A 17,791-nucleotide genomic window follows, 5' to 3' on the forward strand; every position below is an offset into this window, starting at 1 on the left:
AAAATAAAAACATCTTTTCTTAAACAATTATTGCTATATATCTACTTTGGAAAAATACATATGGCCTATTCTAGTCTTTATTTAAAACTATAATTGTCTCTTATTCATAAATTCTATTTCAAAAATAGAAATTTAACCATTAATCTGCAAATGTATGTATGTATGTGTACTACATATTCATTGTTCTACTTGTTTCCTGCAGAGCAGTATCAGAAACCGCAGTTACTATTTCCCAAAATATTTTCAAAACAAATGTATTGATAGTAGCTTTCTTATAGTGATTATTTATATTTCTAACAGTTAGTGAGTATTTTCTATGTACCAGGTACTAGTAAAAACACATTACATGCTTTAACTTATTTTCACACCCAGCCAATGGAGTAGTTGTTATTATGATCTACATTATACAGATGAAGAAACTGAGGCACAGATAGCTTAAAAAGTTTTTATACCATGCCAGATTCAATGCAACTAATTCATAGATTTTTATCCCTTACTACTCTTTATTTTCAAACTTCATTCTGACGTTTTGCATGTCTGTAGGGTACCCTTTGCGTGTCTATATGTTACCTCACATTATCAGATAAAACACTCCTTTCTAAAAACGACTGCCATTCCAGATTTCTTTCAAAGTTGACTTCCAGTGAAGTAAGTACTTACCAACACCAAGCACTGCCTCATAACCAAAGACCGACTAGATATTTTGTGCTCATTTAAAAAAGGTTGTTACATCCAAGATTACTCTTTCGAGCAAAGCTATCGTGTAGAATGGAAGGGCAGATAAAGTGCTTCCCAGATAAGGTCAAGTTAAAGGAGTTCATCACCACCAAGCCCTTATTATATGAAATGTTAAAGGGATTATCTAAGAAAAAGAAGATGATCAAAACTATTAACAGTAAAATGACAAAAAACTCACAACTATCAACAACTGAACCTAATACAAAAACAGAGACAAACCAAGCAAACAACTAGACCAGGAACAGAATCACAGAAACAGAGGGTTATCAGTGGGGAAGAGAGGGGAGAATGGGGGGAAAGGCGCAGGGAATAAGAAGCATAAATGGTAGGTACAAAATAGACAGGGAAAGTTAAGAATAGTACAGGAAATGGAGAAGCCAAAGAACTTACATGTAGGACCCATGGATATGAACTGGGGGAAGGGGCGCTGCGTGGGATGCTGGTCGGGGGGTGCAGGACAGAGGGGAAAAAAGGGGAGAAAAATGGAGCAACTGCAATCACACAGTCAGTAAAATATATTTAAAAAATAAAAATAAAATGAGGACCAAATAAAAGAGAAACTAAAAATAAAAAAAAATAAAAAGGTTGTTACATTCTCTAGTTCCCAAAATGATCATTCAAGAATAAACAAGCAAGCAACAAACATACACACACATACACACACGAGAACCTACAAAACATCCTGAAGAGACCAGTAACTTTTGGAGAAAGTCTGCAAATAAAACACAATTACCTTGAAAAATTAAATAGTGATATGTTAGAGTAGGCCGAAACTATGGGAAAGAGAAGAAAATTTTCTAAAGATAAGTACAGCAACTTCTATACTGAAAACAGTATCTGGTCAAGATAAAATAATGCATTATACTTCTGGTCCATTTCTAGCACAGTGACATTTTTACTACTGTATTTACTCTGAACTAAGTTTAGCACAGAATTCCTGTGACTCTGTCTACAGCATGGACTCCAAATACAGGAGGGGCAGGGTCTAAGCATTTCCACACACAGTCCAGGATTATCTTCTCTCGCAAAATAATTCAGGAAGTTACCCACAAACCCCAACCCCGGCTGTACATCAGAATAACCTGGAGTGTGAGATCCTAAGGGCAAAGCCGCAGCCTGACCAATTAAAGCAGAATCTAAAAATGAGGTCCAGCCACCAGAATTTTTTAAAGTGCCCTTTCCTAATTCCAATGCAAAGCCTAGGGTGAAAAGGACTGTTGTTAGAGCCCCTTTTCCAAATGTTTTAATAGGCAAGAGCATTTCAAGTATTGATGTCTTCAACCAAGAACTACTAAACACCATGTTGCCCTAGACTCTCCAGAGCACCCACAAGCAATACAAGCAGCAGCCAGGTGGTTACTACTACCCTCGGATGAATAATGGTGGTGGTAAAAGGGTGAATAGTATTCGAGGCAATTAAACCAGTTTTTTTGTTGCTGTTTTCTTATTTTGTTTTAAAATTTTGACTATAACAAGTATATTGATCTATTCTTAGTCCACAAAACCATGCTTCTTATATTTATCTTGTCAAAGTTATGATTTTTCCTTGAATGGGACTTAAAAAATTTTTATTTTTGCCCTGACTGGTGTGGCCCAGCGAGTTGGGCATCATTCCACAAACCGAAAGGCCACCAGTTCAATTCCGGATCAGGGCACATGCCCGGGTTGCAGACCAGGTCCCTGCTGGGGGGCGTGCGAGAGGCAACCTATTGATGTTTCTCTCACACGTTGATGTTTCTTGCCCCCTCTTTCTCTCACTTCCCCTCTCTCTAAAAAATAAATAAATAAAATCTTTAAATTTTTTTATTGTTTAGAAGTATAATATTTGGTTCTCTGCCTTTGCAACAGCTATTTCACGTTAATTCACTTACTGATTGATTCGCTCCATGCTAGGAATTGGGGAGGAGGGCAGAGCCAAAAATAGGCTCTTAAAGGATTTTACGGGAAAAACACAGGAAGGGAAAAACACACACAAGGAATAATATGACATAAGTGCTAAAACATGGACTAATGACCTAGAGTTTATGGGAAACTCTTCTTCAAATAATTTAACTACTTTTCAAAAGGCAATATAAATAATTAATAAAAGCAGGCTTTGGAGTTGGACACGCCTGAGTTTAAAATCTCAGTTCTTTATTTGGTAAGTTTTATATCCACGGGCAATTTACCTCCTATCTCTGAGCCTCGTCCATAAAACAGTGAGGCGCTCTCCTAGCAAACACTTGTCTCCCTTTTTTGCTCCTTTACACACCAGGAGTTGGGGTACTCTGGTCCATTTAGAAGAAAAAGGGTTTATGTTAGATTAGCCTCTTTCTCTGCCCTCCCTTTCTTTTTGGAGATAACTGCTTCAAAATGTAACTTTTGGGTAGGCCCCACATTTGAAGAAGGGCTCCTTTGTGCCCACGTGGGTAAGCCTAATGATTTTTCATTGATAAACCCATTTTCCCATGGATGTAAATCACACGCATCAATACTGCTTTTGGCTTTTTTAATAAATGTGACATTTTGCTCATCAATTGTCTTTCTCCCATCTCTCTCTAAAGTGATTTAGAATTCAGGCAAGGAACTGGGGTACTATTATTAGACTCCATTTGAACATCAGTATCATCCTACTTTATAGAGTTGCGGTAAGCTTTAAATGAGACAATACATATGAAACTCCCAGCACAGTATCTGGAACATAGTAAGCGCTCTAAATTAACTGCTAATGAAATCATAAAAGACTCAAAGATATAAAGCATTTATCAATTCATTATAAGATATCTAAATATCAATTCAAATGTAATATTCTTTTTAAAATATATCAATAAACAAAGAAACCTCCACTTGTTGAAAAAAGGTAATCTGTTATTAGTTATAATAAGGCATTTATAAAATCAGAACAAACATTCTTTAGGCAGGGAACATTCTTTATAGCCCATAAAATCCTCAGGAACTATTCCATACAGAAAATTGAATACAGTGTGCATAGCAGAATCAGACAATGCTATAATATATAAAATAATAAAATTATAATATTTTAGAATCAGATTGATATCTAAAAGTTGTAAGAAAGATATGCTAGTCAGTTTATCCTATAAATTCAACTGGATTAGCAGTAGCCAAAAGCACACAAAAAACCTAAATAAAGATATATTTCATCTGATAAATATATATAATAGAAAATTGAGTCTTCAAAATGAGCCTGGGAAGCTTGCTAATAGCAGCAAAGTTTATTAACTTGAGATCTATGGACCATCAGAAGTTTTGTGAAACTCCTGATATTATTTGTAAAATATACATGTATGTAACATGTACATACATATGTGGTTAAAAATCCTCTATCCTTTGATTATATTCTCAAAGATTACCACTCAAAAAAGGTAAAGATAGTGAAGCATCACTTTATTCTTCAAGTGATCACTCCAAAAGTATTCATTTATTCAGGTTTTTAGTAAATTTTCTTGCAGTATGATATTTTCAATTTGGATAATTTTGGTATATAACAAACTTTTAAAGAATCAAAAATAGACTCTACCAAGAAGAATCTACTTTTTAAAAATGGCTACTTACCTTTTAAGTGTTCTTCTGCCACTTCTTCATTAACATGCAGCGCCTTTACTGCTGTTCTCGAGTCCATTGTGTCCTTTTCCTGTATCTCTTCACTTGGTAGCTTTTCGAGTAAATTTTCAGTGCAGCTGGTGTTATTCTTCAAACCAGTAGGTAGTTCCCAACATGAAGCTGCTGCACACTTATCCAATGTACTGGTACTTTGGGGATTATGTTTTTGGCTTTTCCTTAAGAGGTTCTTACGGACATCTCTTTTCTTTACAGTTTTCTGCTTTTTGAGCTTCTGTTTCTCGGTGCATGTACAATTGATATGTTCTCTTTTGTAGCAATTATGATCTAACAATGGGCAAATAGGCTTCCTCTGTAATTTATATTGGATTTTGGTAGATCCAACAGAGGTAACATGAAGATGATCTGAATCTTTAGAATATATGGCAAGGCCAGATGCAACTAAGATATCTGCCAGACTATTTTTGTCACGAATGACATCTACTTTCAGTTTTGTTTCAAAACTACATTCCCTAAACTGAAAAACTAAGCCTGGTTTACTCAGGAAATCTAGAAAGAAACTTTTGGCCTCTTCATTCCAGTGTTTCCCTTTAGCAGGTAAGATACCATGTAAGACACAAGGATAACTTAGCCTTGGCAAATTCAGAAGTTCCTCGGGAACAACTTTAAGCTTGTGCATACCTGAATAAGGTATGTGAATGGAAAATCCATAGTCAATCAACACAACAAGTAAAGACTGATCAGAGACTTCAGAAATTTCTACTCTATTCCACTGATCTTCCGATTCATATTTGAACAAACAACTAGAACCAGGAGCTATGTGCTCTTGAGACACTGTTTGTAAGTTTTCTGGGAGATCAGAAAGCAAGGTAAAGACAGATTTCATTGTGTCAAAGAAATCTTCTAACTGAATGCAGAAGTCTGATGGATCAGAAACAGCAGTGGCAATACCAGGATATCGCCTACCATTTTCGAGCTGTGCCCAAGTGAATGACCTTATTGTCCATGATGCCACAGAAGTCTTAGATTCCACATTGTAATTAGTTTCTGAAGATCTAAGTTTGTTTTCTTCAACATGAACTGTATTGGAATTTAAATATTCCAAAAGTAACAGGCCATCTACCAAAATTTCTACCTCCCAGGCAGAGTCTACACATTTCAGGAAAAGGATGTCTATTTCCACCTGAGCAAATAAATGCACAACGGACTCAAATGGCACGGTCTTAAAATTTTCAAACCAAATCCATTTACAAGGCACAGCTTGTCTTGGAATATTTCTAATCTCTTTTCTAAGCACCCTGATATTACATAAAGGCACTATTTCATACCTACCACAATCTACTAAAAAGACAAGCACTTTCTCATCGACGCACTTTTTTTCTACTTTAGATCGATACCACTTCAAAGTACTCTTAGATTTTGCCAAGCATTCTAAGCCTTTTTCAATATTTTCCACTGATGAAAAAGGTTTCTTTATTTCTTCAGCAATTAACACTGTTAAATCTGATAATTTCTTTTTATTTTTAGATAACTTCACGTAAAATGCCCCACTGTTTGAAACACCAAGTATTTCGGCCTTTTCAAGTTGTCCAGGTTTTACCTGTTCAGAAGGAATAGAAACTGGCTGTTGGTGGGATGGGTGAAGGATCACAGGACTTTCAAACTCACTGGCTCTTCCTTTCTTCACTTGTCTCTCAGCACCAGGCCTCGCCTTCTGAGGAACAGCCTGAGGCATTGGCAATACTGTTTTCTGTAATTTTGAACATGCTGTCCACTTCAGTAGTTCATTAATGACACATTTTTCATCACAAATTATATTTACTTCCCATTTCTGCTCATGCTTTTTCAAAAATTCGCAAGAAATTGTTCTGTCACTTACTTTGGAAGTGAAATAATCTACCATTTGACGGTCCCATATTTCCCCAGGCTCATTCCACTTTACTCCGCTAAGAAAGGAATGGATTCCTAGCTGAGGAATGGTTAAGAATTCTCTCTTAAATTCATAAATTTTAGATACATTTACTACTTCAGTGTTGCCGTAGTCAATAAATTCCACTTCAAATAAATTTCCGAGCAAAATTTTCTTAATGACTGCTCTGTAAATGGCACTGTCAGCAGAGTATTCTGCAATTACAAGATCTCCCACCCTATGTTGAACTGATTTTCTCTCACTCATTATATCTGCTTTTCTTTCATTCAGAGCATCTGCAAGTCTGACGATTACATTTTCATTCTCAGCAAGATGAATATGGAAACTCGCTGGATTACTGATATTAGAAACATATCCTTTAACTTTGGCATTCAAGTGAATTTTGGGTTGAGGAAGGTCTTTGATCTGTGGCCTTGGAAGACTATACAGGTTCTGTGAGGCCACCTGACATAATTCCCTGATAAAAGACTGTGGCGCGGCCCTGGCTGATTTCCCGCCCACATCACTTTCATCAGGAGCATGTGTGGACCCAGGGACAATTTTTATGCCTTTATTTTTAAGTCCATCATTCAAAGACTTTTTTGCTTTGTTTTTTGACCCAGGTTCAATTTTATAACAAGCTGATGGTTTCAAAAGCCTGGCATATATACTTTTGGAATTCATTAATTGCTGTATTTTGCTTTCAGAATATGTTACTAGACTAGTTTTACTTATCATATCATGGTGATAGTTTTCTATTTGGCCTTTTAAAGAAACAGCAAGTCTCTTATTCTCATTTATTTTATGACCCTTTTCCACACAGTGTCTTGGGTCACAATGTTTTTCTCCATAAGCATGAAGCAACATTTTAATTTTCTGATTTATATGTTGATACCCATCAAACAATTCCACACCAAGCTGGCCATCTGACTCCCTGGACAATATTACTGCCCTTAATGGTTTCCCCAAGAAATTATCTTCAAACCAGCTGCTTATTTCTGCTGGAATGTCTACATCTCTAAAGTCTGACAAAAAGCACTTAACAGCTTGCACAGGTGTGTACAGCAGCTCTGGAAACTGATCAGATATAGCCCTCAGCATACTTCCTTCTGCTAACTGCTTATTTCCAAAATCCACAAAATAGACCACAAAGTCAGAAAATGAACCCGATTTTGGCATTGCTAAAGCTCTATAAGAGAGACCATCCTCTACATATTTACATATGCACAATCTCCTTTTGCTAGAATATTTTGGACAACTTTTGAGGTTATTGATCTCGGTGATTTTTGTTTCTATCATCACTAGGTCTTTATTATTTCTACTAAGTTGGCAATAAAACTTTTTGGGACTATATATATGGGATATATATATTTCTTCCTCACTTCCAATTTTTATATCAAAGGAAGAATAACAGTAACTGTAAAGACTAACTGGAGATGGCATTGGTTTCAATAATGTACTATAATGGGCAGAGCCATGATTAATAAGAAATTCCTTTGCACTAGTAAATGGAGATTGTAAATCCACCAAATTACATAAATGATTTGAATGTATGATAATCAAGGCACAGATGACACAAGTCAATAACCCTCTAGACAAAGAAATAAAATTCCTGAAGTCTCTGTACGCTTCCCCTGTCCAACTTAATAGTTTACAACTAGCGAGTTCAACTAAATGGTTAAGTCTACATCTGAAGGCTTGGCCTTCTAAAAAAAGAAAATATGGGTTAATCGCACAAAGATCTTTAATTAAAACTCTTTCCTGATAACCATAATCAACAAATACTACATCAACTTCTTTATTTGATACTCGAGTCAAAACAGCAGCTCTGTACCACTTCCTATCTTTGGAATACTTAGCAACGCAAGCAATCTGCCCAATCTGATAAGGATCAGAATGAATGCTATAGTAAGTCTGAATTTGTTCCATTAGTAATTTTAGGTCATCTAACTTACACTGAAGCTGGCAGGAAAAGTCATCTGGACCACAACAGTAAGAACACTTAACTTCAAGGATGGTCCCTGGTTTAAACACATATTCTTTGTAAGGCCAAGGTGACTCAGGATCCATAGACAAGGTGAAAGGATTTTTTAAATTTGAGAAGTTAACAGCTGGGGACTTCAACAAAGACAAATTACTTTCTTTTAGCTTACTTGAATAATACTTTTTAGGTTTAGGTCCTTCAGGAAGGGCAGATAAAATCTTTTTAATATTAACTTTGTTTTTAGATTTTAAATTTAATACCGAATATTGATTCACAGATTCTGGATAACATTCTGGTTCTACTTCCCAATATTCCGCATATCCAGCTTGTACCATAAGAGAGACAACATCCATATTTTCTGAGGCTTCAATACTCTGAATATTTACAGTGTACTTGTCATCTTTTTTTGCTATAACCTGAAGCAAAATTGCTTTGTTCAAGATAATTTTTTTTAAATAATCAGTTGCTGCCTTCACCCATATATCTTCAACGGGAAATATATGCGCAAGTGAACAGCACATGGCTAATGCAGGCAACTCACAAAACTCTGGAAGCAAAGTTCTTACATCAAAAAATGGTATGGAATCAGTATTTCCATAATCCAAAAAATAAACATTAATCTTAGAACCATTAACTTCAGTGATGACAGCTCTATAAAAACATCTGTCCTTGCTATATCTCGCACAACAAAATAATCCAGGTTCTGGATTTCTTAGAATTAGTTCATCAGTTTCATGAAAATCATAAAATTTATTTATATTTTTCATTATATCTTGAAATTCACTCTGATGTTCATCGATGCGTACCCAGAAATTTGATGGGTTTAATATATATGCCACAGAAGCTATGTAGGCAGTGCCTATCTCCATTTCTGCATTTTTAATAGGAAAACCTACTTTCAAAGTATCATTTTTATTTAAAGAGTCTATCAACTGTTCAGTATTTCCAATAAAACTCTCAACTGCAAAGCTATTTACATCAGAAGCACTAGTGTCTCTCAACATATTAGAGATTTTTAAATCAGACACTGGACAAAGTACCTGTGTGCCTACAGTCTTCAGCAGACACTTAGAATTAATTGTAGACTCTTGAGTTTGTAACGTTACATAATACAAATGTTCATCCTTATTATGCCAATCAATGTGTGCATATACTATTTGCCCTAATAAAGCTTGTTTTAATACACTGAGTTGAAGTTTTCTTGCATCTATATCTGGACTATGAAAATATGAGAGAGAACATGGAAATGAAAATAATGGTACTGATATAAAATCCTGTTTAAGTTTTTTTACATGAATTGAGGGGATAGCCTCACTACTGCCATAATCCATAAACCAGATTTTCACGTGATTACTGGGCAAGAGCTGCTGAAGAATACCTCTGTGCCACTGCCCATCTCTCCGTCTGGCAACACAAAGTAGCCCAAAATTATCACACATAGGACTACTTTCCTGACTGGTAAGGTCATAATGTAAATTCATGCATATTGTTAAGTCTTCTAACTCTGGAATCCATTTAATTAACTGACAATAAAATTTACTTGGACTCAGTGCAGATGATACCTTTACACATTCAATACTACCTATTGACAAAGATGGCTGCAAATTATCCAAAACATGTTGGATATCAAGTAAAGTATCATTATTACTTATTGGTAATTCAGGTCTCTTATGTTGTAATAAATCAGGTATTTGTTGTGGGAATTCTTTTAACATTTCCACAATAAGACAAAATGAATCCCCATCAATAAGTCTTCCTAATTTTAATTCAAGAACCTGGGATATAATTTTTGGTACTTCAAGAAGAATCATTTGAAGAAGAAACATAGCTTGCATACAACCTTTCACTTGCAGTCCTACTAATGACTTGAAATAATTCAAAGCCCTTGGAGACCACTTCTCTCCAATTGGTAGTATGTTTGCAAAAACACCAAATACTATCCGTGGTGGTAGGTCAAATAACTTGCCACAGGCTGAAGCAACTTGCATACTACCGACTCTTAGTTCTTCTCCACGATCTATGAGGAGCACCGTATAGAGTTCATTTTTCTTTTCCAAAACTCTTCCTCTCTGCCATTCTCCAGATACTCTTTCTTCTACCAAACAATATTCATTAATGTCCACATTATTTTTTACTTTTGGAATATGCTGTATTTCCCTCTGTAATATGTGGTAGTCAAACTCACATTCGATATTACTTCTGCCTTGAAATTTCACCAGAATGTCCTTGGGACAAATTTCTATATGTGATATTGTCAGGTCAATATCTAAAAATGTTGGTAATGGAGATGAAGGATCCATGTTCTAAAAAGCAAATAATAAGTACTAATTAGCTTCTGGATAGTTAGCTATAAAAATTAAATAAAATTAGCCTTATATAAATATGGTATGTAAACTTAAACCTTAAAAATAATTATATGCCTGTATTTATCAAATTGGACATGTTAATAAATATTATATACACTGGACAAGATGATAGATAAACAAAATGCATCTACTGTTCACTGCCTTCCACATTTTCCTATTGAAATAACAATACAAAAATAGGAAATATATATGTGTATATATTATATACATATATATAGTGTATGTGTGTATATATATCGTCACTGTAAAACAAAGAACAATCTTTATTTTCCAGGAACTAACAAATTTCTTCTAGATATCAGACAGATGTGGTAAAAACAGAAGGAAGCCAACTAAAGCCCACTGGAGACCTCCCTCTGCTTCTGTGAGGAAACTACTTTCCCTCGTGCAGACTTCTTCCAACAACCTGTAGCTCAAAGGAGTGAGAGCTAGAAGCAAGGGCAGATGGAGAACCAATAGGGGACACTGTCTGCCCTCCCCACTCTGTGTCAATTAGTAATATTTGGACCCTATCAGCATCATTATACAACTCCAGGATTCTTCTCTGATCGAAAACAACAGGCAGAGACCCAGACAGAGCTAAGGAAACCCAGGCACAGAAAGACCTTGAGGGAGGTTAGGTATACCCAGGCTTTGTCCCTGGCATGGCTGGCCACAAAAAGATGGCAGAGGAAGAGGAGGAAGGGACAATTCTTTAGCACAGAGGCAAAGTTCCCTACAGTTCTGCTCATTTCTCTGTATTGTTAGAATTTTAAAAATAGCAAGGCAAATATTCAGAACTATAAATATTCTGCAAATTCTTGTAAGAACCAACATCTATTGTGACAGGATACAGCTCAACTAATATTTGGATCTGTGTTAACAGCTGACAATTATCAATTTCTTTTTATGAGGATGAGAAAAACATGGAACCTAAAAAAAAAAAAAAAGAGGAAACCACTTAAAAGAAACCAAGGAAACGTTCCCCTCAGGAATAAATGTACTAAAGGAAACAGCAAAGAATTGTTTTGCAAAAGTCTGATGCCTGTTTTCAAAAAGGTCAAAAGAGAATAATGCATTTTTATATGGCTAAGTAGTTATTAAGATGCCACAACTAAGATCAGGAAGAACTATATACACATAAGAAATTTAAAACTGCAAGGAGCCCTGGCCAAGTAGCTCAGTTGGTTGGAGCATTGTCCTAAACATAAGGGTTGCAGGTTCAATCTCAGGTAAGAACACATAGAAGCAGCAACCAATGAATGCATAAATGAGTGGAATAACAAATCGGTGTCTGTCTGTGTGTCTGTCTGTCTGTCTCCCTCTGTCTCAGATCAGTACATTTAAGAAATGTTTAATTGCATGGGAAAAGTTAACACAAAATAAAGATAAATGGAGTAGAAAAAAAACTTTTGAGAGAAAACACCAAGATTCAGGGGAAAAGAAGAAAAAGATCAAAGAGGAGCACGGAGGACAGGAATATAAAATCTTATCAAAGCATAAATGGTATCTCAGAGATAAAATAACAGAACAGGAACCTCTTCTAAGACTTAAAACCCAAATCCAAATGGAAATAGGCACTGGAAAGCTAGAGAAAGAGATAAGATTTAGGAATGTGAGTTCTGACCACAATTTTCATTTCATCCTAAATAATTAATTTGGTGTGGCAATCAGCAAGGTGTGATCTATAGAGATTCCAGGATATGCTTACTTGATCCTGGAATCTCTTAAGAATAAAATCAATGGACAACACACTACAGATTTCCATTAGAATAAACCAAAACACTTCAGAAGAAGACAAGCCTTCTAAAGCCACCATTGTTTAAGGCCAAAGGCCTTTACCCAATTTCCAGACTTTAGCCGATTTACAGACCTATAATTCCTTACATGAATAATGGCCAGGTACTCTTAAGAAAGGATCCTGTGCTGGATTACACCAAGAACATTCTCTATGGCAGTCATCCAAAGGGTCACGTGACCATTACCTGAGTAAATGGGAAAAGGAAAAAAGTACATAAATCTTTCAGAACCATACAGCTCTTTTTAAGCACAAAAAGCAGATGTAGCCAAAAGGATTCCTTCATTAAGTGAACATGGTCTATACCATGTTAAGCCAAAGAAAGCCCAAAGACATAAGGAAGTTGCATAATCAGATTACTCAATCTACCAGAAGCCTACTCCACAACTCTCTCTCCCCTCAAATACAAATGGCCCCGTGGGGACTTTCACAGCAGAAGTGGGGGAAAAATCTGAGCCTGGTTTCTCACCTAATGCCAGGAAGGTCCAGAAATAGATTGCTGACACGCTGCATCCCAACCTAGGGGAGGCTTTGCCTGAGAAACAAAAGGAAGTATTCACAGTTGATGAGACTACTAGTACTTTCCCTGTAAAAAAAATTGCTTGTGTTAATTGCACATTAATTGGCAACACCTAATAGTTTCTGCAAGATGATTAGTAATATTGAAAAAGCAAGACTAGAGGATTTACAATATTAGAAAGATGTCTGAAATATGTGGATGAGCCTCCAAAAATTGACACATAAAAATAAAGTATGTAGGTCTTACGTAATGCTCACTATGGAAAAGATACTTATGCAGGTAAACAGAATAAGCTATTCCATGGATTTCAATCAGTCTCCTTCACCTGTCTCTCCCGTGCTTGCTCAATAAAATCATGAAGTCCTCAGTGTCATGGATAAAGCTCCTACACCCTTGTGTATCTGAAGATCAGACTTTAACAAATCAGAGAAAATTATATACTCAAAAATTTTTAAAGGTTTCAGTACATTAGTTTAACTGATAGTCACGTTAATATTTTCATTTCTCAAATTAAAGAGTTGAAGGTAAAAGATTCACGACCTAAAGGCTACCAAAAAATATTGAAATTTTCAAAATCATAGGCAAAAAATAAAGCTACAACAAATTTAAAATCAATATAACCTACCACACAAAAGATTTGCTCAGACCAAGTATCTTCAATCATCCTTAACTCTTCTTTTTCGCATCCTACACACAATCCACCAGGAAATTCTACTGGGTTCATCTTCAGAGCATATAAAAATCTGACACTTTCTTCCAGCTCTGCTCTCTGGTCCAAACTACCTTTCTTTGTAATCTGTAACACCAGATTTCTAACTTGTCTTCCTGCTTTTATTCTTTTTTTCTTTCTTTTTTTTTTTTTTAACTGTTCAAATACATTTGTCTCTGTTTTCCCACCTCCACTTCCCCTACCCCACCCACCCCCACCTCCCATCCTCAATCCCTCCCCACTCTGGCTTTGTTGTGCTGGCTTTAGCACTCAGGGTGAAAACTAAAGCCAGCACAATGGCTTATGAAGCCCTACCTACAAGATCTAACCGCTACCAATGCCACCATGACCCCTCTCCCAATACATACACATTTTCTCTTACCTTATTCCTACGACACACATCATACCACAGCTACAGTGCCATACGATTCCTTGAACGCCTTGCCTCTGGGTTTGGGGCATATTGCTCCCAGAAACAACTTGCTCCCTCACCTCCTTCAAGCTTTTGTCAGAAAGTTTCCTTCTAGGTGATGCATTTCCTGACGACTTCATTTAAATCTGCAAACTTCCCCTAATTTAGAAGATTCTAGGTACCTCCTTAACCACTCTTTCTCTAGCACCAAAAAAAAGGGTGGGGGGCGGGGCGGGCATTAAACTATTGCTTCTCACATGTTTGGTCTCAGGACTCTTATACTCCTAAATATTAAGGATCCTATTATGGACTGAATTTTTGTGCTCCACCCCAAATTCTAATGTTGAAACTCTACTTCCCAGTGCGATGGTATTAGAAAGTGGGGCCTTTGGGAGGCAATTAGGATCATAAGAGGTCATAAGATGGAACCTTCGCGAATGTGATTAGTGCCCTCGTAAGAGTCACAAAAGATCTTGTTTCTCTGTTCTCTGCTATATGAGGATACAAGAAGCACACAGGTATCTATAAACCAGAAAGCAGGCTCCCAGCGGACGCAAGATCTGCTATCGCCTTGATCTTAGATTTGTCAGACTGCAGAGCTGTGAGAAATAAATTCCTGTGCTGTATAAGCCATCCAGTTTAAGGTATTTTGCAATAGCAGCCCGAGCTAAGGCAGGCGGGCCTCAAAGAGGCTGTTTTTGTGGCTTCTAACCTATCAACATTTACCATATTTGAAATAAAAACAAACTTTTAAAATATTTATTAATTTGAAAAATAAGCCCATTAAAGGTTACATAATTTATGAAACTATATGTTTCAAAACAAAAAGCAATTAGTGAAAAGAGTGACATGGTTTACAATTTTTGCAAATCTCTATGTCTGCTTAACAGAAAATTGCTGGATTCTCATAACTGTTTCTGCATTCAATGTGCTGCAAGAGGTTGTTTTGGGTAAAGTATGTGAATAAAATCTGACCATAAACAGATATATAGTTAGAGAAAGGAAAAGTATTTTAATAGCTTTTTCATATAACTGAGAATATTATTATTTGATATTCATAAAAACTCATCGAGTGGTCATTTCTTACAAGTTACTTAGAAATGGAATTTTAAACCATATAAATGAACTTCTGGTATTCTGTTACCCTAAAATCCTTTGGTCTACCTCGCATGTTAACAGAATTTGCTAAGTGAATGACTCCAATGATATTACATTGATTTGTTTGAAAATAGTGATTCAGAGTTATGCAGAACTTCCATATATTGACATATTGCATTACCAACATCTCAAATAGAATTAATATCACCACCAACCTCATCAGAAAGCTCAGATAGTGGGGAAACCCTCAAGCTTGCAGTTACAGGCACAAGTTTCCCAACCCCCTCACTTTGCCTTTAAAGCTTAAATTTTCATCATTGATAAACATTGTCAGTTGTTTTCTTTAATAAACATTGTCAGTTGTTTTCTTTAAAGTGTCAATCTTGCTACTCCCATTTTCAAAAAAAAAAAAAAGTCTGCAAAATACCCAAATCTGAGTAACCATAGTCTGTTACTGATGTAAACAGAGAACCATGCAATGGTTATGTGCTACACAATGGAAACTGCTCAGCAATGAAAAGGAACAGAGTATAGATACGCACCACAACGTAGATGAATCTCCAAATAATTATTCTGAGTGAAAGAAAGCTTGAGAGAAAATATGCATTGCATTCCATTGTGGAAAGACTGAATGGAGTAAGTATCGCTAAGAGAGTCACTGAAAATAAGAGTCAGAGGCTATTAAGGAAATGGGGCCTCTCCAGACCTAATGCCTCAGCTCAGGGTGCTGCTGCTCAGCTGCTTAACCTGTTGCTAAACAAGGCTGAGACCTAGACCTCCTGGAACCACTGCCGCAGGGACACACCAGACTTGGCCTCCTCCCGCCTAGGTTTCAGCTCCCTCATTTGCACGTTGGAACTAACCAATCCCTGTTAACATAGCCAGCAAGCCTTCGTTTGCATGAAGGAATTAGGTTTTCCGGGTTTTTGCCCTTGGAAACCCCCTGCCTTTTCTTGTTTCTCCGGAGTACAGTTTGAGTTGCTGCTGAATCTGGGTCTCCTAGGTTGCAGCTCGTTTTTGCTCAAATAAATGCCCTTGTTCTTCACTATCGCTTGAACCTCTTCTTTGGTTAACACCATGCATACAAAACCCTAGAAAATGCAACCTAATCTGTAGTTACTGGAAGCAGATCAGTGTTGTAGGGTGCCGGCCCGGGCCCGGGGAAACTTTTGGAGGTGATGGAGATGTTTATCTTGATTGCAGTGCTTTCATGGGTGTGGATATGTGTTAAAAGTCACCAAATTCTACACTTAATGTGCAGGTTGTTGCACTTCAGTGATGCTTCTAAGGGAAACCACAAAACACACATGCACGCCCACCACACGACCCAAATGTTTATTAACGGTGGAAAATTAGATTACATTATACAGGTCTTATCTTCTTTTCCTTACTAATAAAAAGCAGCGAGCTGAATCTGTCCGCACCCCGTTGGGATGGGGAGGGTCGGAGTAACGCACCTGGAACACTAGGGGTTACTGTGCGGGGGTGCGTGCGTGGGGCCAACAGACGCACCGGCCAAGGGTCAGTTAGGAGACGGTACTGGGAAAACAGAGGCGAGGTTAACCTGACCTTGTCGTTGGCTCTCACGTTGCAATGGGCATCTAGTTCTTTTTTAAAATTCCAAAAGGTATAAAGTTATTTCTAAACATGTACTAAAGTATTATAACAAGGAAGTGGCTCAGCAAAAACAGTCTTTCGGAAGAGCACTCCCGCACCCCAACTTTCGGCCTTTGGCTCCCCAAGCGTGGAAACAGGCCTGCCGCAGGGTCAGCCACGCCTGAGCTGATGCGCCGTGGGCCCGCTGTGGACCCTGCGCCTGCCGCCCACTCGGGCTGAGCCACAGAGGCCGTTAGGAGGCGGGGAGGCCGCCGGGAGCCAAGGGCAGCCCGCCACGGAGGGTGGAAGGCCAGGGCCACTCCTCCGAGACCCAAGCCACAAGGTTCCAGGGACCACAGGCAGGAGGGAAGGACATGGCACCACCGAAAACGAGAATGCCTACACCCTAAACAGGTAGAGCTTGGACTTACGTTGGGTCCCCAGCGTGGGTCAGCCCGGTCCTCCCAAAGCTCTAAGGTGCCAGGGCCCAAGATGGCAGCACACTTGAGCTCCTGTCTCGCCCCTAGAAGGCCCCAGGGCGCAGGCGCAGAGAATAAAGGCCGCAGGCCACACGGCGGGCTCGCAGGGGGTTGCAGTTCCTCCCGCTCCACCCCCAGCTCCCCGACCCATGCCAAGCCCGGGAGGGCAAGGCTGCGTGGGGCCCAGGAAGGCCTGTGCCCAATCTCAGCTGCAAGCCCCAGGTGGGCGACCTCACAGCCGTGTCTCTCAGGACTCGCCTAAAGCCTGGATTAGAGCCTTATGGCGGGGGCGGGGCGTGCGTGTCTGAGAGGGCTACGGTGGTGTAGAGGATGTAGCATGTGTGGGGAGGTGGCACATCGCGGTGGGGTCACCCTGTTTGTCTTATTGGGCAAAGGTTGCAGAGCAGGGATTGTGGCTGCCCGAGGCAGAAACACAGGGGGCCCCAGTGAATTTACAGATTAGTGCAAGTAGTGGCCATTTGGTGAACACCTGTTAATCAGGTATTTATGAATGTTATTGCATTTTATTCTCTTTATTTTGAAGAAACTTGAATGGGATCTATGCGTTAGATAGTAGTAATTTGTCGTGCTAATTTCCTGATCCCAATGGAAATATTGGGTTTATATGGGAGAAAGCCCTTGCTT

At 38.1% G+C, this 17,791-nt stretch overlaps 1 protein-coding gene across 1 annotated transcript; it reads right to left on the minus strand.

The window, feature by feature from the left end:
- Window positions 1–756: 756 nt before the first annotated feature.
- On the minus strand, window positions 757–10,489 carry TDRD15 (tudor domain containing 15). The gene is given in 2 exon segments (XM_054566766.1): window positions 757–833; window positions 4,291–10,489. Coding segments are annotated over 2 exon segments (6,276 nt in total).
- Window positions 10,490–17,791: the final 7,302 nt, after the last annotated feature.

Source organism: Pteronotus mesoamericanus, unplaced genomic scaffold, assembly GCF_021234165.1.
Source record: "Pteronotus mesoamericanus isolate MK-2021 breed Mesoamerican mustached bat unplaced genomic scaffold, CSHL_Meso_final contig_101, whole genome shotgun sequence".
Taxonomy (NCBI): domain Eukaryota; kingdom Metazoa; phylum Chordata; class Mammalia; order Chiroptera; family Mormoopidae; genus Pteronotus; species Pteronotus mesoamericanus.